This window comes from Penicillium diatomitis (assembly GCF_028827545.1).
Source record: "Penicillium diatomitis strain IBT 30728 chromosome Unknown utg000015l_segment0_segment0, whole genome shotgun sequence".
Taxonomy (NCBI): Eukaryota; Fungi; Ascomycota; class Eurotiomycetes; order Eurotiales; family Aspergillaceae; genus Penicillium; species Penicillium diatomitis.
Genome location: NW_026623187.1, coordinates 1,163,941 through 1,190,706, shown reverse-complemented (window position 1 = coordinate 1,190,706; position 26,766 = coordinate 1,163,941). Strand labels below are relative to the sequence as shown.

At 51.7% G+C, this 26,766-nt stretch overlaps 13 protein-coding genes across 13 annotated transcripts; 6 read left to right on the top strand and 7 right to left on the bottom strand.

The window, feature by feature from the left end:
• Positions 1-562: 562 nt before the first annotated feature.
• On the bottom strand, positions 563-1,680 carry N7539_009161 (uncharacterized protein; the record flags this gene model as incomplete). Its single annotated transcript, XM_056938756.1, has 5 exons — positions 563-744; positions 815-867; positions 928-1,026; positions 1,105-1,282; positions 1,344-1,680. The coding sequence occupies 5 exons, from the start codon at positions 1,678-1,680 to the stop codon at positions 563-565; spliced, it is 849 nt and encodes a 282-aa protein (XP_056786133.1).
• Positions 1,681-2,002: 322 nt separating this feature from the next.
• Positions 2,003-3,723, top strand: N7539_009160 (uncharacterized protein; the record flags this gene model as incomplete). Its single annotated transcript, XM_056938755.1, has 5 exons — positions 2,003-2,119; positions 2,174-2,423; positions 2,508-2,934; positions 3,013-3,561; positions 3,624-3,723. Coding segments are annotated over 5 exons (1,443 nt in total), but the record flags the coding sequence as incomplete, so codon positions are not given.
• Positions 3,724-3,799: 76 nt separating this feature from the next.
• N7539_009159 (cytochrome oxidase assembly protein SHY1) lies at positions 3,800-4,683 on the bottom strand (the record flags this gene model as incomplete). The annotated part of the gene is made up of 3 exons (XM_056938754.1): positions 3,800-3,902; positions 3,975-4,080; positions 4,140-4,683. Coding segments are annotated over 3 exons (753 nt in total), but the record flags the coding sequence as incomplete, so codon positions are not given.
• A 531-nt stretch (positions 4,684-5,214) lies between these two features.
• N7539_009158 (UBX domain protein) lies at positions 5,215-6,806 on the top strand (the record flags this gene model as incomplete). The annotated part of the gene is made up of 5 exons (XM_056938753.1): positions 5,215-5,266; positions 5,362-5,414; positions 5,478-5,596; positions 5,666-6,701; positions 6,765-6,806. 5 exons carry the CDS (start codon positions 5,215-5,217, stop codon positions 6,804-6,806), a joined length of 1,302 nt encoding a protein of 433 aa, XP_056786130.1.
• Positions 6,807-7,230: 424 nt separating this feature from the next.
• N7539_009157 (coiled-coil-helix-coiled-coil-helix domain-containing protein) lies at positions 7,231-8,051 on the bottom strand (the record flags this gene model as incomplete). The annotated part of the gene is made up of 3 exons (XM_056938752.1): positions 7,231-7,263; positions 7,370-7,631; positions 7,834-8,051. The coding sequence occupies 3 exons, from the start codon at positions 8,049-8,051 to the stop codon at positions 7,231-7,233; spliced, it is 513 nt and encodes a 170-aa protein (XP_056786129.1).
• Positions 8,052-9,015: 964 nt separating this feature from the next.
• Positions 9,016-11,285, bottom strand: N7539_009156 (guanine nucleotide exchange factor SEC2; the record flags this gene model as incomplete). Its single annotated transcript, XM_056938751.1, has 3 exons — positions 9,016-10,539; positions 10,608-11,214; positions 11,278-11,285. The coding sequence occupies 3 exons, from the start codon at positions 11,283-11,285 to the stop codon at positions 9,016-9,018; spliced, it is 2,139 nt and encodes a 712-aa protein (XP_056786128.1).
• Positions 11,286-13,599: 2,314 nt separating this feature from the next.
• On the top strand, positions 13,600-14,255 carry N7539_009155 (DNA-binding protein; the record flags this gene model as incomplete). The annotated part of the gene is made up of 4 exons (XM_056938750.1): positions 13,600-13,623; positions 13,678-13,766; positions 13,844-13,854; positions 13,972-14,255. The coding sequence occupies 4 exons, from the start codon at positions 13,600-13,602 to the stop codon at positions 14,253-14,255; spliced, it is 408 nt and encodes a 135-aa protein (XP_056786127.1).
• Positions 14,256-14,551: 296 nt separating this feature from the next.
• On the bottom strand, positions 14,552-15,554 carry coq4 (ubiquinone biosynthesis protein COQ4; the record flags this gene model as incomplete). The annotated part of the gene is made up of 2 exons (XM_056938749.1): positions 14,552-15,201; positions 15,347-15,554. 2 exons carry the CDS (start codon positions 15,552-15,554, stop codon positions 14,552-14,554), a joined length of 858 nt encoding a protein of 285 aa, XP_056786126.1.
• Positions 15,555-16,006: 452 nt separating this feature from the next.
• N7539_009153 (uncharacterized protein) lies at positions 16,007-17,621 on the top strand (the record flags this gene model as incomplete). Its single annotated transcript, XM_056938748.1, has 5 exons — positions 16,007-16,150; positions 16,250-16,849; positions 16,919-17,036; positions 17,097-17,211; positions 17,300-17,621. The coding sequence occupies 5 exons, from the start codon at positions 16,007-16,009 to the stop codon at positions 17,619-17,621; spliced, it is 1,299 nt and encodes a 432-aa protein (XP_056786125.1).
• Positions 17,622-17,731: 110 nt separating this feature from the next.
• N7539_009152 (ketopantoate reductase family protein) lies at positions 17,732-18,979 on the bottom strand (the record flags this gene model as incomplete). The annotated part of the gene is made up of 1 exon (XM_056938747.1): positions 17,732-18,979. One exon carries the CDS (start codon positions 18,977-18,979, stop codon positions 17,732-17,734), a length of 1,248 nt encoding a protein of 415 aa, XP_056786124.1.
• Positions 18,980-19,431: 452 nt separating this feature from the next.
• On the top strand, positions 19,432-20,335 carry N7539_009151 (Sas10/Utp3/C1D family protein; the record flags this gene model as incomplete). Its single annotated transcript, XM_056938746.1, has 3 exons — positions 19,432-19,618; positions 19,673-19,839; positions 19,895-20,335. The coding sequence occupies 3 exons, from the start codon at positions 19,432-19,434 to the stop codon at positions 20,333-20,335; spliced, it is 795 nt and encodes a 264-aa protein (XP_056786123.1).
• Positions 20,336-20,702: 367 nt separating this feature from the next.
• N7539_009150 (SURP domain-containing protein) lies at positions 20,703-22,388 on the bottom strand (the record flags this gene model as incomplete). The annotated part of the gene is made up of 3 exons (XM_056938745.1): positions 20,703-22,129; positions 22,194-22,247; positions 22,301-22,388. The coding sequence occupies 3 exons, from the start codon at positions 22,386-22,388 to the stop codon at positions 20,703-20,705; spliced, it is 1,569 nt and encodes a 522-aa protein (XP_056786122.1).
• An 834-nt stretch (positions 22,389-23,222) lies between these two features.
• pmt1 (protein mannosyltransferase 1) lies at positions 23,223-26,303 on the top strand (the record flags this gene model as incomplete). Its single annotated transcript, XM_056938744.1, has 5 exons — positions 23,223-23,485; positions 23,554-23,843; positions 23,900-24,183; positions 24,233-25,693; positions 25,782-26,303. The coding sequence occupies 5 exons, from the start codon at positions 23,223-23,225 to the stop codon at positions 26,301-26,303; spliced, it is 2,820 nt and encodes a 939-aa protein (XP_056786121.1).
• Positions 26,304-26,766: the final 463 nt, after the last annotated feature.

Sequence of the window (26,766 nt, the reverse complement as noted above, 5' to 3'; positions counted from 1 at the left end):
GATTGATCAATATACCTTACCATCTTCAAGACGTTGAAGTGTCCGTGCGGTAAAGTAATGGCTGGACAGAAATTGTGCAGCGAGCGCGCAGATATAGACATTTCTTGCAGGGGTGTAATTTCCCCTCAATTTTCTAGAAGCCTTGATGTTTGGAAACCAACGCCCGTGGGATAGATTTGGTTTGGTCTGGTCCGTCGCATAACACATTCATGCCAAAATGGGTACCCTGTCCCTTACTATCACACATTTCAACGGGGACAGAAGTAGATACGCGGTAGACACATTTTCCCGATGCTCACCTAGCATTGAATTGGCTCCCGTGCTTGGATCTCGCATTCTTCCAAATCCGTAAATTCTCCTCTTGCTGGTGGTCATACTTTGGGCATTGGCAGCAAGGTCGACAGCCGGCTTGGCATACTTCTATCTTTTTCAATATATTCGATTTATTGGATAAATTGATCATCCGACGGTCACATCAACCTATACGAAGTGATTATCCAGTCCATAAAGAAGCCACTAACGCCCGCAATGATAAACTTTTCGCCAGGGCACGGAACCAAATCTAAAACACGAGGATTTGCACCTTCTTCTTGGAAGCGCCGTATCTGTCCCGCAGTTCTGGTCGCGTCAAGAGCTTCAAGAGGGGGAAATGTGTCTCTTTCATATCAAAGATACCGCGTTGCTTCTGGTCAATGTGAGATCCATCAATGACGATGCGTTGCAGTTCTTCCAGGTTCAGAGAGCCTGCGGAAGGTTAGTTTCGGTGTACTTGACCCGGAGAGGCATCCGCAACAAGAGAGCTCAGGGCACGTACCACACTCGATAAGATCAGATATTCTGGCCGGGGTACCGGCGCCAATTCCAGTCCTGCGCTTGATGTTAGAAGGGCTCGAAAGTCGAGGAAAGGAAGTTATTGGATGAATATACCGAGCTCGCTCCAAAAACTGCTTAGCCTCTTCCAACTTGATGTGCTTGGCGAACAATTTACCCACAATAGATTCCTTTGTTTGGAACCCTCGAAGTGCTCTGTTACGGCGAGTAATTAGTACCGGCGGACAGAGGCGAAGCTGGAAATGAAGCACGCAAAAAGCCAAACTGCCATACCTCACAACATCCGCAGCTCTGAGTGCAGCAGCAGAAATGACCAAAGTATGGGGTGTTCCTTTCTTTTCGGACGCCTTTGCGAGATCGGCGCCTTTAGGACTGAAGGACTTGAGGTAATTGGGAAGCTTGTCCAGGGTTCGGGGCTCGGAGAACGAGGTTGTGTCAAGGAAGGCAGAGTCTGCGGCATTTCAGTATACCGATAAGCTAGGTTCAGAGTGTCCAGACCTAAAAATGCATACCAGGAACAGAGAGATCGTCCAATTCCACCGCTGATAGCTCTTTATCGAGCTTCTGCGCACGTTGCGCAAAATAGTCGGCCAACAACCGTCCATCCATTTTGCCAATAGACTCGTCCACGCCACTCTTGCGGTCTTGTGACTTCACATCCTGATCGGGCTCAGCCTTGGCCTTCTTGTTCTTCTTGCGCTTCTTCTTGCCCGATCCTTCTCCGCCGGCGGTCGAGTTTGCTGCGGGTGCGGCTTCGGGCTTATCCTGCTTCGTCGTTTCTTCGGCCTGGCGCTTGCGCTTCTTGTCGAGCTTAGCCGAAAGACCTTGTGGGGCTTTTGTATCGACCATACTGTGACAGTTTCAGACTTGCTCTGCAATTGAGTTTGTCTCAAGCGTGATAAGTACCTTCTTCAAATGTCGCAAGTTGAGCGTCGCAGAAAAATGACCCGATAAAAATTGGATGACTAAGCACCTTATCTTGCCGATAAGCATGGTCCAATCAGAGGCGGGCCCGCAATGTTATTGCAAGACGCGCCGCTCTTCTCCAACTTCTTTCTCTTTACGGAAAGTAGCAGAGCTTCTGGGCTGTCATTGCGGAGAGTTTTTTTATTGACAGTCTCTGAACACCCATCGAAGTCATATATCAGGCTGATGATTGCTCCTCGATAGCGCTGTTGCCCCGCCTCAACTAACAGCGATGGCAACTCCCAAAGCGCGCGACCGCCGATCAACGGCCAACCCCAACATCGGGTCAAACACACCCTCTGGAGAGACCACATTGACGGGGGTAAGTGAAAGAGTTCCTGCTCTGTTAGGCAATAGTCTTTAATAGGAATGATAGCTCCAGCGGCTCCCAGGTCACACCCGCTACCCACTCACACCAAGCCGCCTAATCACGACGTTAACCCCGTCAGCGCAACGATCGGTATCCCGCTTCACACCTCGGGCAAAAGCCTCAGCGGCACCTTCAACCCCTTATGGATTACGCGCACGACAGCAAAGAGCCGCCAACACACCAGGACGCGACCGCCGTCGAAGTGGCCGCATTCAACGAGAGACAACCTTTGACATATTGCGAAATCTGGGACGTAGTAGGTGCAATCTCTCGCAAACAGCCATCATTTGCGCCATTTGACTGACGTCTAATAATCTTTTGTCTTTCCCTGCGACTGTAGAACTAGCGCCGGTTTCCAAACCGATTGAATCTTCGCCTCAAGAGGTATTACAGCCTGTGGAAGAAGAGGTCGATGAAATCGAGGAGCTTGATAATGAACCGGAATTGGAGAGGCCGCGCCTCTCGCTTCCTCTCCAAGGGAGTATGGAAGCCAGCGAGGAAGGGAGTCCAGATATTCCTCCGCCACGCTTATCCATTGCCTTCGATGAAGAGGATCTCACATATCAATCTGTCGAGTTTCCTCGTAGAGATCTCGCCATTCGTGATAAACAGCGACTATCAATGATAGATCGCGGCGCCCGAATGAGCGAAGAGTTTGGGGACACTCGGCTAGAGAGTGACGAGGGGATTATAGAAGATACAGGAATCGTGGGCGAAGACGGTTTCGCCGATGATACGATGATGAGTGGAGGGGACTTTGACCGAGGGTGAGTTTACTCAAATCGAAAGCACATTGGATTCGATGTTCTCTTGTTTGGTCACGAGGGCTAATATGGTACAAATAGTGGAGAGACTGAAGATTTGGGCCGGTTTCACATCGAGATGAATTTTCCATCGCCAAACGCTATCCCACTCGACGACGAGCCGCTGGACGATGATATTGGCGACATGGATGGCTTTCGCTTGTCCCCAGGTGACATCCAGCCGGCTCCTGGTACACCCTCCGACGACGGTGCTGGAGACGATGATGATGCTGATGCTGGTTTTGAATTCGGTCTCAATTTCGCACCCGCAGCATCTCCCAGCATAAGCCCAGGTCTGGTAGGTGGAGGTCTGCGAGACGAAGGACTTCCAACAACCGGGAAGCAGAAAAGGCTTTCACGGCATGGAATCCCAGTCCCGAACCTGCCGGCCGGAGTGGTAAAAAAATTGGCAAGCCAATTCGCCCGCAATGGATCCAATTCAAACACCAAGATCAGTAAGGCCACATTGGCTGCTATCGAGCAAGCATCATCTTGGTACTTTGAACAAGTGAGCCAGGACTTGGCAGCGTACTCAAAGCATGCTGGACGCAAGACTATCGACGAGAGTGATGTGGTCACACTTTTGAAAAGGTATGAGCTCCTTATGCCGTTTTCCCGCAAATTCCTTGACACTGATTTTTTTTCCTTTGTAGACAACGCCATATCAACAGTTCCACCACGGTATTTTCCTTGGCTCAAAAGCACCTGCCTAAAGAGCTTCAACAAGGCATGAGACTGGCGATGCCTCCATGATTACAATGTAAGAACGTACTCATACAATAATGACGCCGCCGCTAGATTTGGCATGAAAGAAAGACCACTATGGTGTCTAGGACCAGTTGCGGTTTTGACGGACTCGGCGCAAGGCATCGTTGGGCTTCTTTCGTACGACCATCCAAAGCATGATGGACGTGGCCAAGGACAAACCGTACCTGAGCGTATGGTCAGTGGCGATTCTGCGCAAAGACGAGGAAGAGCTGATTGCTCAGCAAACTTTGACCTACCAGGTGAAAATATACTGGGCGTGGTTGTTCCTCAAGTTGACTTCCGCAGCGCGGCCGACCGGTTGTCCCTTCGCGATCCGGTTGTATATCTCGACCAACTCCGGAACTGAGAATCATCGTTAGCTACGGGTATTGGCGAATTGGCAGAGCCTCCAAGTATCTTACCCATAGTCTCTTCGATCCACACTGGCTGACTGCCTGTCAGTTCGGCCATTTGCTGAATATCCGGGAAATAGAATTTGCCCTCTCCGGGCTTGTTCACAGGTGTGAACATGTTCTTCTTCCACGGCTCTCTTAGTAGACCTTCCACCGTAACCTCGCCCTGGGGCAAGCCCTCCGGACGATCTTTCTGATTCATCAGCTTTCGTGAGATCCAGCCACGGTTGATCAGAATAGTACTCTGGCCGTCTCCACGCTCGAGAGGCGTCACGACTTGGAACCCGTCTTCACCATCGTTCATTCGAGGTCCGACCAGCATCTCTTGATCGTGACGGTACCGACCCGTAGCGAGCACGCGGCGATAATCAAAGTCGGAGATGGCGTCGGGGTCTACTCGAGGTGGTAGCGGAAGCGGAGGCTTGATCAAACGGTCTTCAAATTTGGCGATCATCTTTGTCTTTCTGTCCAGGCGCTGCACTTGCCATGTACCGAGGCCGAAGGCAATGATCGGAATGAGCGCTATGTGCGAGGTATCAGGAATCAGCGAGAGTCTTTTTCACATATCATATGGAATGGACTTTACCCAGGATGATCAAGCCAGGGCCATGCTTTCGATTGACTCGCACCAAGCGTGCCGGATGATCCACGTTCAAGAGAGAATCGGTCAATGGTCGCGATTTCGAGAATTGGCGGCTCTGCTGCAGACGACACTTCGAGCAAATGATGTCTGCTTTCCATGCCAGGGTACTTGTTTGAAACCTGCGAGTCGGTAACAACCATAGCCCTGCGGTAGACCGCTGAACGACCGAGAAGAACGGTCGCATTTTCAACGCACAGATAACGTTGCACGTGTATCGTTCACGATTGTCAGGATTGCGACGTTGTTTGGAAGCAAAGAAAATGACTGCGGAAGCTCGGACTTTGCAGGCGGAGGCGGTCACGTTGCTCCGATTTCCCCGACCAGGACTCCGCAGTCCACCTGCCGAGAACAGCACCCTGTTTTGGCAGCCCTCCTGGTACTACTTTGTCCAGTTTGGAGAAAGCAGTTCGACCGAGATATTACCTACTCTGTGACATCGATATGGCCACGTTCTTCGAAGGATCATTACAGGATGGCATTGCCCAGGCAGTCCGTGAGTCCAGAGCAGTCGTCTGCTTTGTCCGAGGTTCGCGTTGCATCTCCCCGCATCTGGTCGATCTGACCCCAACTGAGACCTTGAACACGCAGATGACGCCTCTTTGAGCTCGACTTGGGAGAATGAATATTTCGCAGATGGAGAGGTTTGTTTACACCTGAACATTCTTTACAACTTGGCAAATAAGCCTGATTGACAAGCCGTCAAGGTTGCGCAAGCGCTTCGCGACGGATCAGTCCTGCTACGCCTGACAGCGGGAAGCCAAGAGGCAGGTTTCCTCAGTTCATTCTGTCCAGTCGCAGAATTTCCCGCGGTCATTGTGATAAAGTAGGTACAATGTGTTGCATATCTTTATTGAAATATATAAAAACAAGAAACACTGACCCAATGTTACAGAAATGGCAAGCTGGAGGAGTATCTTTTACCGGGCATCTCGAAGGAGGCTTTCAGGGACCGAATCACTGCTGTGCTGAGCGGGCGAAAACTATCTGAACCCACAACCTCTTTAGCGCAAGAACAACAGCAGCGACAAGCAGCTGCCAACACCCATTCCTCGGTCGCAACGCCATCCCCAATTCCGCCAGCCCCAGCGGCGGTTACTCAGAGCCCGCCACCAAGCAGTGCCATTTCCTCCCGAGGCTCCCATCCCCCAGAGTCTCAATCGGCCAAGACATCGGGTACACAGCAGGCCAAGCAACCAGAGCCAAAGTCCACAAAACCGAAGCCCCAGTCGGCAAAGCAAGCAAAGCAGGAAAAGCTGCCGAGCCCTACGCGACACACGAGGTCTACGTCCACAACATCAGCTCATACGAGAAAGGGCTCAGTTGTCAAGGCCGCATCCGCATCGGCTTCAGAGCCCAAGCCCAATCCCCAACACTCTGCGCCACGCGGGCCTCCAAGTGAATATCGGCTCCAAGTCCGCCTATTTGACGGCCGATCAATCCGCTCGAGCTTCACGCCCACCCAGACAATACGCAACGATGTCCGCCCCTGGCTAGATCAGCAGATGGACGGCGACAAGCGACCCTACAATCTGAAACACGTTCTTACACCCCTACCAAGCCGCACACTATCGACCAGCGAAGAGTCGCAAGCCCTCCGAGACCTAGGTCTCGGTTCAACCGCCAATCTGGTCATGATCCCTGTCGCTTCTTACACCGAGGCATACGCCTCGGCTGCGACCAGTCTGCCTGCACGGGGAATCTCGGCTGTTTCCAACATGGTGTATACGGTTGCCAGTTCGGCTATGAACTTCGCGGGCTCATTTATCGGTTACGGTTCGGGCGCGACAGAAGCCAATCCACCAGCATCGTCGGCAAGCCCGGCTGCTGTGGAACATACCCCACGATCTCGAACAACGGGGCCGAATATCCGCACGTTGCATGATCAACGGAATAGTCGAGATGATAGTCAGTTTTACAATGGCAACCAGGTACGTTTTTCGGGGAGTTCCCACTATTCTTGTTACTTATATATTGACTTTTCCACTTTCAAGTTGAATTTCGAACCGCGCGCATCGGAGCGAAAGGATGATTAAGAGAGCGTTGAGGCTCGGATCCTTGTATACCTTGACTTCATAAACAAGCAGTGGGCAGTTATACCATAGAGCCATTTCACGCGCGCTTGCCCGTTAGCATTCCAAGCCAACTACGATCTCGAACCACTGCATCACAAGAGATTGAACGCGAAATGCAAGATGCGTGAGGTACCGCAATTGGAGACATATTTAGACCACTTGCTCAATAAATCATATCTTTTAAATGACGAGGAGAGATGGTATATAAGGTACAAAAAAAGAGGCGATGATCGCAATGCATGGTGGAATTATTCAAGAGCCGGAAACTTAACCCGGCCCGAGTAAGTGATATGAGCTTCTTGCATGGCACAAGAAGAAGAGCAAGACGTCCAAGGGTTAATTCCCCGAAGAGAAAATCCCCCGAGTCCACAATAACTCGAGCCGTTTAGTAGGGCTTAGCAGCAGCCTGGCAAGCCTTCTGTAGCATTTGTTAGCCAAAGGCACAGATATTAGTCGAGATACTGTTGTCCAACAGAGGCCGAGCTATAAAGTCTGGTGGGAAAGTTGTAATGGGATAAACGTACCAGCTGGTCCAGATACCAACCGCAAATGGTCATATCACCCTTGTTGTCGTCCATGCAGCGACGGAAGTTGCGAATATCAGTATCACAGGCGGGGGTCTCAAAGGCGGACTGAGAAGCGCTGCTTTGCCAGAGACCGTTGTCCATAGACTGGTTCTGCGCCGGATCGGCCTGCTGGGCCTCGGCGGGAGCGGCATGAGAGCTGGAGCCCCAGCCGAGAGCGTTGGTGATACCGGTCGCGGCAACGTGACCGGCGGCGACACCACTGTAGATGCGGAAAGAAAACTCGATATTAGTCACAGGGTAACTCTTAATTTTCCAACAAAATTCACCGGAAACGCTGAGTCTCGGCAAGGAGGCATCGACCCCGGACTTTTCCTCGGCTGGAGAGATACTTCGTCGATCATCTCGAGCTTTTTCGAGTCCGGTATCCGGGGGTGTGAACCGTAAACAGGTGAGACACTTACGCAGCGGTCGAAGCAATCTGGCTCAAGAAGCCACCGCCGGAGCTCTGCTGGACAGGAGCAGCCTGCTGCATGGGAGTGGCCTGGCCAGGGTGGGCGGCAGTAGAGTGAGGCTGCGACTGCTGAGCAGCAGGTGCGGCGGGCCGAGCAGGGGCCGCGGTAGGACGGGTGGGAGCGCTACGCGCAGGGGTGGGAGCGGCACGGCGTTGTTGGCGAGGCATGTTTGCGAATATGTGTGTGTATCGGTGAACGTAAGATGACAGAGAAAGGAAGGATTGAGGGACGGTGTCGATAAAAGTACAGTATGGGGTGGATACTCGGAAGAAGCTAGAATGGCAAATATGCCCGCCAAACAAGGCTGAGTCAGCCCGGAGACTGCGCGACGATTGCCGACGGGAGCCAGATGGATGTATTTTGAACGGTGATTGGCTGGTACCTAGACGTGGCAACTTACCTCCTTCAGAAGTGTAACTACAACAAATTCGTCGTGGTTCGTACCTAACCGGACACCTGTTACAAGCAGGAAGCAAGAAGCTATTTGAGCACTGGCTTCTTCTTCGAGTCCTGGAATAGACCTACCTCTTTGCGATGGAGGGAAAAGCCTTGCATCGGCAAAACATACACGAGCGACTAGTAAAAAGCAGCAAAAGGTACCAGAAACGTTTGGTCTGGCCTTCAACATAGATAGATCAAAATTCATGGAAAGAGGTCATATTGACAGCAATTATTAGTGAAAACGCTCATGTGACTGTGCATAGTAAGGTAATAAAACATGGAGAGAAGAATAAAAAACGCTGCCGTGTAGCGATCAAACGGGGATATCGACGAGAATTGAAACGAGAGCAGTGCGGATGCCGCCATGTGCGCGTGCAAGGCAAGAGTTATTTAAAGACGATGGCAGCGTCGTTATAGGAAGCAACAGAAAACAGAAAACAAAAGAAGAGAAGAGAAAAGAAGAGAAGAAGAGAAGAAAAAGAGTCAGTCTATGAGCGCGGTTGAAGAAGAAGCAAAGCGATGCAAAGCAAGTGGACTCAAGTCATGATGTTGTAGGGGTGGAAGTGTGGTCGTAGCGCTCATTAGAGGGATGATCATGTTGTCAGTTCAATGCAGTCCGCCTAATTGGAGACTGCAGCTCACGTGTAGAGCTGGCTCGGAAGTTGGCGCAGCCTGTGCCATGATGTGGTCTCAGGCATTCACTCTGCTCTCACTGTCCGAAGGCGGAGTCGGAGGATGAATGATAGGCTCGCCGACGATGGGCTCGACGTCCTGTCTTGGAGACGGCATGCGAGGACTTGAGATAGGGCCACCTGAGCTGGTGACATGGTCGCCACTAGTTTCCGTCTCTAGTGCAGATGAGACCTCATCTTGCGGAGGGTGCTCAGGAACATCTGAGAGCTCCACAGGTGCTTCTTCATAGACACTCTGATCAGTGCTGACAGAGTCGCGCCGTTGAAGAGGAGAACTCGCATTTTCCAGATTGCTCTCTCTCTCAGAGGACGTAATCTCAGGCGTCGCCGGCCTAGCGTTGCCATGTTCTTGTATTGCGGCCTCGACAGGCCGCGGAGAAACGTCGACAATCCTGAGCTCGGAGTTGGGACCGTCGATGGGGTGTCCAAAAGAGCCATTAGACTGCAAGTGATCTTGAGATATGACGGTAGGTTCCAAGGTCGGATTGGCTTCGACAGGGTCATGTATGACAGGGACAACACCGCCCGCGATGCGTGACCAGAACATACGTTCCCGCAAACGGACAGTTTCTTCCCAAATTTCCTTTTCTTCCTCGGCGTCACCTGCACGTAAGTGCCCATCAAGGATCAGGCGCAGATACCCGGTGAACTCGCAGCAAGATCGAACCCTGTCCAAGCACGCAAGACAGAGAGAGTATCGTTGAGCTGACTCGCTATCCGAGGTTCTGAAGCGATGAGTGCGTTCAGCTTCCGGGCTCTGCCTCCGTTCACCGCACGTGGAGCAAGGGAATTCGAACTTCTTCGTTGCAGCTGGAATCGGTTCCACGATGAGGCTGCCTTCACAGATCCCACTTAGAACCGTCCGACGGGTGAGCCATGAGATACCCGGAGCAAGATCAAGCCGCAGAGTGGGTTCGATGTCCTCCATTAGTACACGCTTGTAAAACCGGGTATCCTTGAGCGGGACGTGTGGACCGTTCTGTGACGACAGGCTCCCATTGGGTGACTGCGGCAGTCCTTTAATAGGCGAGGAGGTGGCCGAGGTAGAGCCGCCAGTCGCAAAACTGGCTAAGCTCATGACATTCAATCCTGCATAAGACCCGCTTCCTGCACGACTGGGTGGTTTGGAGTTCCGGGGAAGCGCGAGTAACTCTTTGAATTCCTCATATGCCTGTTGATCAGTTCGGCAGACCAGTCGAATTCGATCCGGGAAATCGCACGTGGGACCCGGTTTCAACTCCGCTTGGTGAGTCGAAGTGGATGTAGCGTAGTCCGTGGTCGCATCTGGCGTCGCGGCCGTGACCCAATGCGGGGGAGCGGCAGGCGATGGAGGGGCCGTCGAGACATGGGTGCGGGCATCGATATCCTCTTGTGTGAGATTCATCCCTTGCATGACAGACTTGAGCTCAGCCAGCTGATCTTGATGCGAAGCGAGAAGCATTTCCGTATCTTTGATCTGTGAGCGCAATTGCTCATTCTTCTTCTCGACCGCCTCTCGCTCGATCTTGGCGGCAGCAACCATCTGAAGGGGGTGTAAGCCGTTTGGAGCCTTTCGCGACTTCTGTCGAGTTGAACAAAATGAACACATACCTTGTTGGCTTCCTCGAACAGGTCGGCTGTCAGTGCTTCCAGCTCCTGTTCGATGGTCTTCTTGGCCTTTTCTGCTGTCGACCGCTGGGCGGTTTCCTCGGCCAGAAGACTTCTCATGCGCGTGAGCTCAGTGTCTGCATCTGCTTTCCTGATGTAGATCCTCTCTGCTAAGTCGCGGCGGTACTTTTCGTTTTCTGACTCCAGTGTCTTGACCTTGCTCAGTGCTACCTCCAACTGCTGCCTTGTTGCGGCCAGATTATCGTCGAGGGTGGTCTGGTTGTTAATCGCTTGGATGAGCTTCACACTGAGCGCGGCCACCTCATTACTGAGATCCGGATGGTGTGATGAGGATGTCGACGGTGAGATCTCGGTGGGAAGCATCAATCGCGGATCTTGCAAGGTGTTGAAATTGCTTTCTTCATAGTTTGAGTGCTGCTGCTTCACAGCGTCGGCAAGGTTAGTGGTCGATCGAGCTTTGGGGATCATGCGGTCCGGGGACAGAGCCCGGGGGTCCGAGGACAGAGAGCGTTTGTGGGCATGGCGCGGCACCATGGTGGACGAGGGTCGACGGAGAGCACTGGGATAGTATGTTTGGAATGATATTAAGCTAGGAGCTCATGTTAGCACATCTGTGATCGCGGCCGATCTCCAACTGGGCCCGGTAGCTTACTCGGCCATGGCGGGTGACGTAAACGGCGCCGAAAGAGGGAATTTTGCAATGACCGACGCCGACTGCGGTTCAATTGACCTTCGCAATTGAAGTCAGAATGGCGGCCGATCCAGTGAAATCTTCAGCTGTCTAAGCCATTCAATGAGTAAAGTGAGGACAGTAGTGACTGTTGTAGATGAAGCCCCAACCCCGCAGGGCGTTTTGGTGGTTGGGGTGACGCCTCCACGAACAGCCGGGTGGGTGCGGCCTAGGGAGTATGAGCCTCGATAGCGCGGAAAGGAGTGACCTGAGGGTGACTGGAGAAAAATGGAATGAGAGAATTAAGGATGTGGAGGATTTCCAGTGGGTGAGATTGCCACCGATGGCGCATCGAGAGGCGATGATGAGTTCGACTTGGGGGAGCAGGAGGCGACTTCCACTCAGCCCAGCTGCAAGAGGGCGCTTAGTCATCCCCTATCTGGCCGGGGGTGACGGCCGGGCATAAATGAACGAGATGTGGAGATGATGAATGACTGCCCGGATTTTGGGTTGAATTACTGGATTCAATCTTGTAGATTGGAGCATAATGCCCGAAGTCACCTGCTGTACTACTGCGTGTTACTCAACTCAAATGACTCCAGTCCTACCTTTCATATCGCTAGACTATCACACCACCGAATATCAGTAGTCGGCTGGAGCTTTGCGAACTTGAAACAGACAGGATGACCTGACATTTAGTACCATCAATGGAAGAGCACTTTGCCGAACTTGAACACACTTAGAACGGTAAGAAGGTACCCTAGCTCGTACAATGGAGAATGAGGTCTTATGCCTCGGTCTTGCGATATCGCGGCGAATCTTCTTCAACTTCTCACGATTTGGGATGAGTAACCACGAATGTCTACATGATCCTTGCAAGACTATGACTACTAATACGTGAAAGGTATGGTCTCTACTCCTATAATCAATCCGATCGATGTGATTTTGTACTGTCAAGGCTCTTGACTCCGCTTATCGCCCGTCTGTCCGAACCGGGCACCAGGGTTCAACGAACTAAATTAGCTGCAGCCCAACTGAAGACCGTGAAACCACTTAATTCTTCCCAATGCAGGTTCGGACTCCGGTGAGCGGAGCCCGGCGGAGCGCAAGCGAAGAAACCCCGAATATTGAAGTCTGTGCTTGATTTAGGTACAGTACAATGAGTCCATACCTGTGATTCTGATGGTTGGCGCCCGCGATGGGCACTGGCAGACATGTAATTCGGTCGGAACGTGATGGATCTGCAGCTCATCTGGGATGGAATACCATAGGTGTGATGGTTGGCTCACCACTACCCGCCTGCATCGTTAATCTCCGCCTTCAATGCCTGACTGTGGCTATTGTGGAATGTGGATACATATCATGGCTGCCATATGGTCATGCATCTGTCTCTTGAGCTCCCCGGTGTGGCAAACTCGTGTAAAGAAAGTCCTTGGGAAGGATGTCTTCCGTGGCCGTTATGGCACTCTCCAGTCTACACCCTACAGACTCTGAATATACATGACGAAGTTTCCGCGCACAACTACACGGTGAGCTTGCTGTAGAGCACGAACTTCTCGACGCAGAATGTACTCATCAATGATCAACGGGGCTCAGCCTGATAGTATTCTGTCTTGGACCGACCGCTGGAAACAGCCCTGCGCAACAAATCTAACGGCCTTGTAATTTGATTCAGGCAATGTAATTCTGCGAGCACCTGCTTTAAAAGGGCTTTATGATGTCGTTGTTGGGATGTCATTACCTTTCCTTTGGACGCTTTCCATAGTTCCATTGTCAGAAAGGTCATTGCACGACTTTAGGTCTAAGGGTACTGGTAATTACCAGCTCACTGCTAAACAGGTTTCTCTTTCTCATGGCTCCTATGGGAAGTAACTCGAGAACATGGAAACCGTGTGATGAAAATCAAAAGTGAATAGACAACCGAATAATAATACATACGGTTCTGGACCAAAGCACATCAAATTCAGCGTACACATTCCTACAACACACCGGACTCAATAAGCTCAACACCGTACTATTCAAGTTTCAAGCCCCCGGGCTAGGTGCAGCATACTATGTACAGCTGGAGAGAAATACTACTATGTACGGACCTGGACAGCTACTACGGAATGTTCTGAGGAAGAGGTACCTCGATCTTGTAACTGCGGCTTCCACCAGAAAAAGTTCACCCCGCAGGGCAGCCTTAGGCGATAACATAAAGTGGGGGAAAGGAGCCAATCTCAGTCATCGATCCATACACAAATTCGGAGAAGATCTCGAGACTCAATTTACAACAGTACTTATTCCCAAGACTCAATTCACACAATGGCCGACGCAGAGCTTGAAGAAGTGAGTTCCAATATTTCGAGCACAGGGGAGCTGAAAGTCTGACAAATGCCGTAGATCAGGCGAGCTCGCCTTGCGCAGCTCCAGCAGCAGTCTGCTTCTCGAGGCGGACCCAGTCAAGAAGGGGGACAAGAGGATCAAAGGAGGTTGGTGGGCTATTTGGTCGACCGCGTACAGCTTTGAAAGAGCACAAGAAGGCTAATGCAAGGTTGCAACAACACAGACAGGCTGAATGTAGGTGACGCCGACTGGTGCACAGCCCCCAACTCCCGAACATCATGCGGAACTATGTACCTCGAACCTATACAAGATGGGCACACTGAAACCTCCAACTAATTCAAGTCCGCATAGCTGAACGTCGATCCGCCATCATGAGCCAAATCCTTGACCCGGCAGCCGCTGATCGCCTGGGCCGTATCCGACTGGTCAAGGAGTCCCGCGCCGTTGACATCGAGAACCGATTGATGATGCTCGCACAGACCGGCCAGATCCGCCAGAAAGTGACCGAGGATCAGCTGAAGGAGCTTTTGAACGCTGTTGCGGAGAACCAGCGGAAAGAAGAGGAAGAGCAAAAGATTGTGATCACTCGACGCAAGGGCGGCTGGGACGACGATGACGATTTGCTCGATCTGTGAGCACGAGGGAGTGAGATCGATTCTTTGCGATTAGCCTTTCAATGATCCCTGTGGGTAATAGGACGGGGTTGACCAGTCTGGCCATTCCTCATGTCTAGCTTTCGATTTCCTTAAGTTGGGGAAGCTTCTTCTTGAATTGTACTTTGGGCGTCATGGTCTGGGTTCATTCGAATGGCCTATACGGTGCCATTTTCGCTTCCGGTATGCAGTCAGAAAGGATATCTTGCTGTCTCTTAAACTCAATAATCGTACATTCTAGCTGAACAGAAGAGCGCGGGGCATCACGCGCCGATGTTTCAATTCGACCCCTGTGCTAGCCTTTCCTTCTCACGCTTCTGCTGCTGCCTCATCATTTTGCGAATCTCTCTCAAATCAGGCGGTTGTTCAATGTTGAGCTCCGCTCGCAACTCGTCCACATCCTTCTCCAACACCTCCTCCCAGTACACATTGATCAACTCTTCACTCTTCAGCCCGCTGCGAATTGCCCACGGCAAATGCAAGGTGAGGAAGCGCTCCTTTTCCGCAGGCTTCATGCGAATAAACGCAAACAGGCTCAGGCCCGTCATAGGCAGAAGCGTGTTGAGAAATTCCAGTGCCTTCAAGGCGAGTTCACCTTCGACGAAGATCGGTAGACCCGTCACGGCGTGGTAGAAGTCATGGCATTCGCGGTATCGCTGCATAACATACGCGCACTCCTCGTCATCAATATATTGCACATTGTCACGTGTGTCGGGTGAAACTCCCTCGCGGTCAAGCCATGTAGCGTATGCGCGGCCAACGGAGTTCTCGGGAAGAGCGCGGAGCTGAGACATCTGGAGGGTCTCCGAGGTGATACGCGGGCGATCACGGAGAATTCGTCGACCGGTGGGGTTGGATAGCATCGCATCTCGGAGACGGTAGATGAAGTATGGAGTCGCGGTCGCTTCACCCAGGGCAGCAATCAGATCTATTGCGCAATGTGAGTGATGTGTGACCGAGGCTCACATTTGTAGAGCTGTAGTAGGTCCAAAGCCTTCCCTTCCACAGAACGATGTCTGAGCAGATGGGACCCTGACGTCGCTTAGGCTAGCAGAATGAGATATAGCACATACCTGCTCTACGAGGATTAATCAGTGAGCCAAATGCTGAGCCCAGAGCTAAAGCGCCGCGTTCAATTGTTGTCAATGGCACATGTCCTGGATAGTTGGGTTTAGGTCGATTGAGAACAGAAAATGGCCGTATTACGCTCGTCATGTTCGATGACGAGCTATAACATAGCTTGCGTAGCCCTTGGGAGCTGCGAGATCCCAGCGCTGACATGACGATGACACTCAATTTAAGAGCCGATCTAAGTCACGATTAGGGTCAAGGTGATGCGCTTGGATGGTCTGATATCACAAGACAGCATTGGCCGTCGCAGGCGCCTGCCGTACTTATCATCGTAGAAATCTTATCGATAAGGATTTGGAGCCCCACCTACTAATTTTAGTGCCTTCGGCTTGTTGATCGAAGGACCGTTCGAGGCACTGGGGAGCGAAATCGACAATTAAAACTGTTAATGATCTGTTACCAGGCGACGTTCCTCTCGAAAATAACACTGAGACTTCCCCCTGCTTCATTTTTCACTTCGAAACTTTCGAACAGCAGAGATCAAGTGAGTCTCGCGTTGGCTTGGCAATTTTCACCGGAGCTGTGACTTCTATTGCATGCTAAAAGGTGCCAGTCACAGCTGCTGACTATCCAGACCAGCTATTTCTTTTTCACTCCCAAATATGGCGCATCCAGAGTGGTGGCCAGGCGAGGACCATGAAGCCTTCACAATCTGGGCCCTGGAGAATGGCGTTGAGGCCCTTGGTGTGACGCCAGCTAGGTTCCCAGGCAGAGGCCTAGGCATGATGGCGACTCGAAAGATCAAGGTAATCTATAGTTTCATTATGAGCTACCCGAATCCCGTCTCTTACTTGCCTGGCTTATGAGGTGAACACATTTGAGTCTCATCATTAATATTGTGTCAGAAAGGAGAAGCCGTGGTTCAAGTCCCCACGAGCGTGATCCTAACAATGGAGAAACTCCCTCTCGAGTTTAAGGACCAATTTCCCGAAGGTACGGCCGTGCAGACAATTTTGGCCGCGTACTTCACCTGTGGTGACGATGAAGAGCTGGAGCAGTATGCGCTTTGGCGCAGAGCCTGGCCAACGCGCCAAGACTTTGAAGATAGTCTACCGCTACTGTGGCCCAAGGAGCTCGGCGGTCTTTCTTGGCCGGACAGCGACACTGAAAAGGGAGAGGCGAATGGCCAGACTGATCTGCCGCAATTGCTTCCTCCATGTATCTCAGGTCATTGGAGCACAGTTCAGAAAGGAAGTGGGTTCAAGGAGTACGAGAGTGAGCATCAGAAGCTGCTCCCGGCGCAGCAAATACGACTGCGGAAAGCGTGGGCAGATGTCAGTGTAGCAGTTCCGGGGATTGATTGGAAGTCATTTTCGTATCATTGGCTTATATTGAACACGAGAAGCTTCTACTGGGTCGCTGCGGGTGAGGAGCCTCCCGAGGACCGTAATGATGCAATGGCCATGTTGCCATTTGCAGATTACTTCAACCATGCAAACATCGAGGTGCGTATTCACCTCTGTGGCAGTGTCGGCTGTGGTTCTTATGGAAGCTGCGATTAACTCGAAGTCCAGTGCGATGTCAAATTCGATGAAGATGGATACACCCTCCGGGCAACCGAAGATTACGAAGAGGGAGACGAAGTGTACATGAGTTACGGTGGACATCCCAACGATCTTCTGTTGGCAGAATGTGAGGAAGCCCATTCAGTCAAATCCAAGGCCAAGTCCCTCTATTGACGCTTCTCGGCAGACGGTTTCTTCCTAGAGCACAGCAACGCCGACTGCCTCTACCTGGACGACATCATCTTCCGTGACCTTGACAATAAAGACAAGCAAGAGGAGTTGTGGCTCTATCAATACTACGGGTGAGCAAAAAAACCTTGGACACACTACAGAAAGGGTGCCAAATATTGTAGGCCGAAATTATTACGCTAACCATTTGTTTCTGGCCAGCAATTATCAACTTGTTTCTCAAGGCGTTTGCTACCGCACTGAAGTGGCGGCAGCCCTAGTATACATGAGTGAAGAGGATTGGAGATCCCATGTCCTCGAAGGCTCGACCAAGGTATTAGACGAAAATAAGTCGGAGACCATCATCAAGGGATGGATCCAAACGTACGCCGCCGAAGCAGATGCGGCAATCGCATCATTGCAGCAGGCGATGAAGTCGCACGCTGTGGTCAAAGCCCATCGCCAGAAAGGGGAGACTTTGTTGCGACGGTGGACGCAGATCAAAAGCATATGCGAGAGTGGTCTGGCGTCAATTGATCTCTAGGAGACAGACATATGCCATTTTTTGAAACCAGCACATGAGATGCTTTTGAGGATGTGAGAAACGTGCCCACGGAGAAGGTGTAAACAAACAGTAGAGAATTTGTCGGCGATTTAGTCATCCTTGGTGTTATCACCGGTGAGGATGACATTCTCAAAATCAATGGGAACAGCACTGGCTTCCCTTTGGCTGATCATTTGCATTCTGCTCAGCACCAATTGCACGATCATATAGTTCAGAACACATTTCATGCCGAGTTCTTCGCCACGCCTGACAATCCACCCATTCAAGAAATCGATTTCCGTGTTTTGCTGATAACGCAAGTCGTTTCGTAATGAGCTCGCATCCTCTGGACGATTTGCTGCAACGTTGATAACAAGTCGCCGCAAGCGTTCAGGCGAAAAGCGGTCTTCGATTCCTGGAATGCCACGCAGCTCAGGCAGAGCGTAGATGACGCTCGAGATCTCCAAGAGAAGCAATCGCATAGTGCGCGAGACAGCATAATTATGCAGAAGATCGCGGTTTTTGCAGTCGTGGATTGCCCCAAGCGAGCCAAGAACAGAGCTAACGGTCAGCCTTTCCAATTGGTATTGCAAAAGACCAGCAGGCGTGTCCGCAGTAGCGACCAAGGAAGGTGTCAGAGTCAATAGACGAAGGAGGTATTTCGTCGTGGGGGCCCAATGCGTGTCTCTTTCGGCCTCGATCAGGGGAGTATGACTGGTAACAACAGGACTAAGTATTAACGAGCCCACACTGACGTGGCCGATTTTATATGAGTCTTGTTTCTTCAGGCCGTGGCTGAGCACGCCCTGCATGTAATGCGGCCGACTGTGTTCATCGGGAAACAGATCTCTGTTCAGCTTCTCAACGATGCCCAATCCATTTTGGACCAGCAGGATGGTCGAGTTGGGGCTCAACCGGTGACGAACGTCTCTGATAACCTTCTCGGTCATGTAGGCCTTGCAACAGACTATCAGGCACTCAATGTGCCCCTCCTCCTCCTCATGAAAATTTTGATCGTTCTCGTACATCTCGTCTTCCTCCTGTGCGTCATGCTGTTCTTCTCTGGACGGTATCCTCCGCCATACTTTGTCTTCTAGGATTTCAACGTCGAAGCCGGTCCTGTTGTCGTCAAGTCCGTTGTAGTTGACGGCTAAGCTCCGCTTTTTCCTTCGAAAGGTCTGGTAGAATGAGGCTTGGTGCATAAGTAGGGTGATAGGAGGCGGAGACTGTCGTGCAGCCAGCGAATGTGCAATGAATGTTCCTGCGTTGCCCAGGCCAATTATGTGAACTCGTCCGCTCAGCTTAGACGCCTTGGCCTCGCGCGAGATCTCCTCCGCATCTTGCGACCAAGTGGACATTCGCTTTGATGCGGGCCTTGCACTCAATCGTAGCTGACATTGCATGCACACTTCGGACATAGGGCCCCTCCGCCATAGTGGCCGGCGGCCAAATATTTGCAGAATCACTTTGACCTGGGTTCGGGGAGAACGTCTCCCCGAGCGTTCGTTCGAAAAAGACAAAAAGTCGTGGTGGCGGTCAAAGTTACTTTTGTTGTAATTTGTCGTGTTGAATCGCAGCGAGTGTTAAACTGGCATTTTGTCCTTCTCAATATAGTTGCAGAAATCCGTAACCCTCGGCATCGAGCGGACAGCTCTCTTCGATGCGCGCCGGGGAAATTCTTGGGATGCAAGGCGCCTTGCACGAATGACGGGACCCGCTGATCCCCACCGCCTGACCCACCGCTCTTGTTACGTCTGGCTTAATTTTTCCTCGAAGCATCTCTGTACAGAATCAAACACCAATAACGACAATGAGCATGGACACGGCAGATTTGCTACCGCTGCTGGAACAGCTGGATGATGGTGTCGACGACCTCGAAGATGCTTTGCAGCCTCTACTCGGGAGCTCGCTGAACAAGATGTCTAAAAACATGCCGATATTGGACAAAGCCAAAATTCACGTGCTTACTACATATGCTATTGAGACATTGATCTTTAGTATGTCACAGCTCTCAGAATCCTGCAGTATCTGACAAACTAACCGCAATGCAGACTATTTACGGTTGCGCGGAGTCGACGCGAAACAGCACCCAGTTTGGCGTGAAATTACCCGTGTGCGACAATACTTTGACAAAATGAAAGAGTTGGAAACCGAACCTGAACAGCGTACAATGGTCCTCGACAAGGCAGCCGCGGGACGTTTTATCAAGCATGGACTTGTAAGAAGCAATGCTTGCATAAGTGACGGAGAACCATGACTAACAGGTGGAACAGGCCGGAAACAATAAGATCGATCTGGAGCGAGCGGAGAAGGAAGCCAAAGAGCGCGCGCGAGCTCAAGTCAAGGCCGCGCTGCTTGCCAAGAAAGCTGCCGCATCAAGAAATGAGGAGCATGTCTCCAGCGCCACGTCACTCACGGCACAGACTGGTGACGATGCCGATGAATCCGACGAAGAGATGAACATTCAAAAAGAAGACGAAGCCAAGGATTTCAAGACCGGCGAGGCATTTATCGGTTTTGGCGACGCTGACGTGAATGATGATATTGAGAACAAAAAGAAAAAGAAGACGAAAGCAAAGGAGAATACGACAAGAGCTCGAACCGAGAGTGCTCAGAAGCAAGGTCGCAAGGCGACCAAGGCCGAACTACGGCAAGAAAAGAAAGACAGACGACAAAAGAAAGAAAACATTCGCAAATCTAGAGGAGGCAAATGAGTCATCAAGCTGCGAACTCTGTAACATTCGACACACATTAGATACCCAAGAAATGGACTGATCTCACGCTGAAAGGATGTCTAGATTGTACGCACACGGACTTTATAACACGGGGCTATCTTACTGTAATATTTGACATATGGCGAAGGGAATCAATAGCAGCATTTCAGCTTACAATGAGAATTATTCTACATGGACCCATCTCAAGTGCAGGTTGAATCAGTCGACCACGCGCGGCATACATCTAGAATTGCAGTAAGCGATTGACGCGATGAAGTGCGCACGTGCTCGATTAAACCTGCCCTATTAGCTTTGGCTAGAGTACATAGAGGTGTCGAAATCAAGTCCTTCGATCAGTGAATTATGTCTAGCGTCTCGCGAGCTGGTGAAAGTGCCGAATTTGGTCCTCGATATTGGTGTTCGGAGGCTTTGGCAATCCCCCGGGTCCGATGGCCGTGCCTGGTGGCGGAGCCACTCCTGGTGGAAGATTCCCGTCCTGGTCATTTCCCAAGGCAACGCGCTTTCGGCGCGCTTCCTCTTCAGGATCTGGCGCTAGAGAGGGGTCGAATACATCACTGCGATGGCTAGCCATTCTCTTAAGATTGTTCACGACATCCGCAGTGGAAAGATTGGTCGTGGCACTGCGGGACTCGTTCTTAGCACGCTGTTCCTTCCAGCGCGGATCGAGCAATTCGATGCGCATATGTTGCTCCAATTCGGCGACTGGAATCTGCTGGTGACAATTTGGGCATAGTGCGGTGGGACCGGAGGCTTGTTGACGCCGAGCCTGCGCTCGAGGGACATAGTCTGATCGAATGCGCATAGGAGGCTGGCCAGGCGCGGGTGTGGGTGATTCGGTGCGGGCCTGTACCATGTCTGGCTGAGGAGGATATGGCCTGCCAGTGTCTCCCGCAGGCGGGGGATATGGAGAAGCAGCCTGAACAGGATATGGCGAGACCGAAGGTTGTGGAGCGGGGACGGAAGGCTCAGCTTGGACAGGGTAGGCGTTATAGTAGGTTGGCTGATCGAGGTCGGTTGGCATAGCCTCCTCAATTCTCAATGGGTTAAGGGACATGGCTGCTTTCTGCTCCAAGGACGCAGATTGCAGATCGTTGAGCGAAGTTGGAGGTGGCAATTCCGCCTGATCGTCGCTTTCAGTGAACAATACTGTCTCGACCACGACAAAGTCATGCCAGTCAATCTGCGCATACTCAATTCTCTCCTTTTCTTCCTCTTCCTCCTTCTGTTGTTTCTGTTGCTCTTGGAATTTCACCCACTCCGCCCGTTGCTTTGCCCGCTCGATTATGTGGAATTTGTTCTGCACATTGTGTTCCAAATTCGAGATCCGCCGCTCCTGCGTAGTGGCCTCGTCAATCCCTTCCGGGCGCAAGAGAATGGTGTACTGGTCGACCAGTCGTGTGAAAAATTGGTAAAGACTGTGTTGAGGTCGCAGAAAGTCAAATTGAAAGTTTCGCGCCTCGCGCTGCGATAGCGCGGTCATGAAGGACTTTCCGCGTTTTGCGACATAAAGTGCCGTAAGTTTCACCACTTCTAGATCTTGCGCGCTGATGGGCGGCATGCGCGCAGAGAAATGGAACGCGGGTGGCTCCGGAGGTCCTTTTGACTTTTCGGGCTCAACAGCAGCAACAGGCTCACCAGGGCGTCCTGCTGTAAGCGCGCTGCCTCGACCTTCCTTGATCTCATTGAGTCGCCACTGGTAGAAAGGTTCGTATGCATCACCTGTATTGAGGAACGAGAATTTGGGATTGTTCTTTTCTTTGTCACGGACGCGGTCTAAATCCCAAGGCAGTCAGATAATGAGGTATGGCACAGATTGGAACGATAAGGAGAAACTTACCCTCAAACACTGCGCCGTTGCGAGCAACATAGCCCGCAGTCTTTTCGACAATTGCTGCAAATTATCATTAGCTGCTATCGCTTCAAGATCTACCGGATGTGACGAACCTCGGATATCTTTTGGTGGGAGAACAAGCCCCTCTGGAAACTTGCTCGCCTCTTCTGGCAGAGGAGTGCCCCCGTGTGATGAGTCCATGGCTGTGTGATGTAAGTGCGATGAACCTGGAGCTGTGTCTCTTCCGCGGACCAGGCCAGTCCAGCCCCGAGACAGCGTTCACGAGTCACGACTAGCGCCACTTCGGTCGACCGCCCGCGCCCAGCCACACTTGTAACAGCATGAGCCACAGGGCTGGATCCGGCAATATGTAGACAAGAGTACCCAGCTCGCAGCTGCGTTACGCGCGGCCCCCTAGTTTTCTTCGCAGAAGTCGGGAATCGAGCCAAGAGGCCCAGAACAGTTATGCTATGATACTCACATGTCAGACCAGTAACACCATCATGAATAATATACGTTTGTGTTGTCATCATGAAGTGATACAACGGCTCAGTGATACTCAAACCCATGTGAAAGTCCCTAAGAGGTCCGCGTCACGGGTCACGGCTGGGGCCAAAGGCTAAGGGGCCATTGAGAGCTCCTCGACGGCTTTACCTCCGCTCGTCGATCTGGCCTCAAGACGGACCTCTGCATGCTCCCGTCCATTCTTCTCGACACTCACTTCAGCCTTTTGTTCTTTTCTTTTTCTTCTTCATGCCCTGTGGAGGGTAACCACTTAGTCAATTCATTCACGATCGTTTAATCAAGAACCCGCCATTGTCTTCGGTGGAGGACAGTTTGGCGCTGTCCAGAGCTCTGCTACAGCGGGCTCTGTCTAAAACCTATTATTTCGCCTTCTTAAAGATCGACTGTGCTCGACTTTCAAATCTCATTTTTCGACCGATTTAGTTCCGCTTTCCTCTCTCAGGCCGTGAGCTTGATCTTCACTTCACGGCTGATCCACGCAATTGCTGTCGAATATCGCAATCCCTCGACATGGGCCAGAAGTCCAAAGACACACTCGCCGTTCGGCCACAAAGTCGCGGGCGCAGATCACGCAGTCGATCTCCCAACCCTAAGGGTAAAGCTGTGAAGTCGGCCAAAGTGGTCAGCTATGCGTCAGACGGCGTGCGAAACAATGACATCTTCAATCTGCCCTCATCGGATTACAAGCTACTGGTTTTGGTGACATTGGTCGCGGCCGCTGTGCGCTTGTTCCGCATCTATCAACCCACCAGTGTGGTGTTCGATGAAGTCCAGTGTGTACTCTGACGCTAAACGCATTTATTGGAAATGAACTGTTACTAACATGGTCATTGTAACCCAGCTTCGGAGGATTCGCAAGCAAGTATATCAAGGGGAAGTTTTTCATGGATGTCCACCCGCCGCTCGCAAAGCTTTTGATCACGCTTGCTGGATGGTTGGCTGGTTTTGATGGCGAATTCGACTTCAAGGATATTGGCAAAGATTACCTAGAGCCCGGTGTGCCCTACGTGGCAATGCGAATGCTCCCTGCAACTCTAGGCGTGCTTACAGTATCCTTGATGTTCTTAACACTCAAAGCCACCGGATGCCGATCTTCGACAGCTGTTCTCGGTGCCGGACTTGTCATTTTTGGTGGGTCAATTCATTTATGATATCAACATTTGTGCGCAGCTAATCCAGGTCTCCAGACAATGCGCTCACTACTCAGTCTCGCCTGATTCTCTTGGATTCGCCCCTTGTCTTCTTTACAGCCCTAACCGCATTGACCTTCACCTGCTTCACAAACCAACAGGAATTGGGTCCTTCATCCGCATTCAAGGGACCGTGGTGGTTCTGGTTAGCTGCAACGGGTGTCTCACTTGGTGCTACACTGAGTGTGAAATGGGTTGGCCTCTTCACAATGGCCTGGGTCGGATCCCTCACTGTTCTCCAACTTTGGGTTGTGCTTGGTGATGCAAAGACCGTCACTCCGGTACGTTTCCACAAGTTCTGTAAATGGTGCCATACTAACAATTTCGAAGCGATTGTGGTTCAAGCACTTCTTCTCCCGTGTCTTCTGCTTGATTATCATCCCCGTGGGCTTCTACATGGCTATGTTCTACATCCACTTCCTATGTCTCGTCAATCCTGGAGAGGGTGACGGGTTCATGTCTTCGGAGTTCCAGGCCACCCTCAACTCAAAGTCCATGCAAGATGTACCAGCGGACGTGTCATTTGGTTCTCGTGTCAGCCTTCGTCACTGGAACACCCAGGGTGGCTACCTCCACTCACACAATCACATGTATCCCACCGGCAGCAAGCAGCAGCAGATTACTCTGTACCCGCACAAGGATGAGAACAACGTGTTCGTCATGGAGAACCAGACTCAGCCCCTTGGTCCTTATGGTGAGATTGAAGGCCCTTACGCTTGGGACAATTCGACTGTGAGCTTCATCGAGGATGGGGCTGTTGTACGTCTGTATCACGAAATCACCCACCGTCGAGTTCACTCGCACGATGAGCGCCCACCTGTCACTGAAGCGGATTGGCAGTTCGAGGTGTCAGCTTACGGCTACGAAGGCTTCCCGGGTGACGCGAACGATCTGTTCAAGGTCGAGATTGTCAAATCTATGTCAGACGGCGCTGAGGCCAAGAAGCGCGTGCGTACAATTCAGACCAAGTTCAGACTCGTGCATGTCATGACCGGCTGTGTGCTCTTCTCCCACAAAGTCAAGCTACCAGAATGGGGCTTCGAGCAGCAAGAGGTTACTTGCGCTCGTGGCGGAACCCTGCCCAACAGCGTTTGGTACATCGAGTCCAATTATCACCCCATGATGCCTGCGGATGCCGAGAAGGTCAACTACCGCAATCCCGGATTTCTAGGCAAGTTCTGGGAATTGCAGAAGGTCATGTGGACAACTAACGCTGGCCTGGTGGAGTCGCACGCTTGGGACTCGCGCCCCCCTTCGTGGCCCACGCTTCTGCGTGGAATCAACTTCTGGGGCAAGGACAACCGCCAGATCTACCTCTTGGGTAACCCTCTCATCTGGTGGTCTTCCACCGCAGCCATTGGTATCTACCTGGTCTTCAAAGCGATTGCGCTCATTCGCTGGCAGCGCAGCTGCAATGACTACCGCCACGTCACATTCAAGCGTTTCGACTATGAGGTTGGCATGAGCGTTCTTGGATGGTTCTTCCACTATTTCCCATTCTACCTAATGGCTCGTCAGCTGTTCCTCCACCATTATCTCCCAGCGCTCTATTTTGCCATCTTGGTACTTTGCCAGGAGTTCGACTTCATCACCAGTCGTGTCAAAGCCCTCGGCCTGGCATCGAAGCCCGCTGTCGGCAAAATTTTGATGGCTGGCTTTTTGCTCCTGAGCATCGCTGTTTTCACCCTCTACTCTCCTCTGATTTATGGCAACCCATGGACCCAGAGTGCGTGTCAGAAAGTGAAGCTTCTTAACGGCTGGGACTTCGATTGCAACACCTTCCATACCGACGTAAGTGTACCGGAGTGGAGACCTCCACGACGCGGCTTTTAAACGGGCTTGTCTTTTCATAATGACTGACATGTATCTCCCTCAACAGCTCAGCCAGTACATCACCGGTGTGAACAGTGTCACGGACGTGATTCCGACTACGCCAGCCTCGGCACCACAATTTGCGCCTCAGCAGGGGCAGCAGCAGGCCCCAGCTGTTGAAATCCCTCAACAACCACAAGGCGAGGAGCAATCCGAGCAGGCTGCCGTTACCTCGGCCAAGCTGTCCGGTTCTGTTGCCCGCGTCGAATATCGTGACCAGCATGGCAATGTCCTTCCTGAGGACGTTGTTGCTTCGCTGCGGGCCGAGGGCAAGGTAAAATTTGAGACTCGCTACGAGTCGCAATCCAAGCTCCAGCACGCCCAGGAAATCCCTATTGTGGATGGCCGGCTCGCACCCCCTCATCCAGATGTTCAGGGACGAAACCCCGAGACTGGCTCCGGCAAGCCCGAGGACTCTGTTCCTCCGGAGCAACCCGCCTCTGTTGCCGAGGCAGAGACCCAGTCCGTGGAGAGCTCTGGCTCGCCTGAGGCGAAGCCAGCCAGCGAGGGATATGAAGCAACTAAATAGGCTCGTGATTTGTAGTGAATAGCTATGGCCGACTTAGTGGGCTTGGGGACTAATCACCATGTACCATGAAATAACATCGCTCTTTTCGACTTGTTGATGCAAGTAATCGCTCTCTCTGCTACTCTAGTACACGGTCTTAGAAGGCGTCAAGCGTTCACGAGTCACGTGAATACAGCGGCCTCCCCAATGGAAAGCCAAGGATTCGACATCAATTCTCCATTCGGGACTAAAGCCGATGGTCCGACGTTTTATCGCGCCACCTAGGTCTGATTCCGTCCGGAACTTCCAAAACGCCTAATGAAAGCTGTTGCTTGACATATCATACGTTCCGGGCTGCGTCAAAATGCTCGCGGCCATGATTCGGCCAAACAGAACTAAAAAAAGACACTATCTTTCATTTGACTCTCAATCAGAACCACGAATACTATGCACAAATCGTCGGTAATTGCACTGAGCAGGTGCT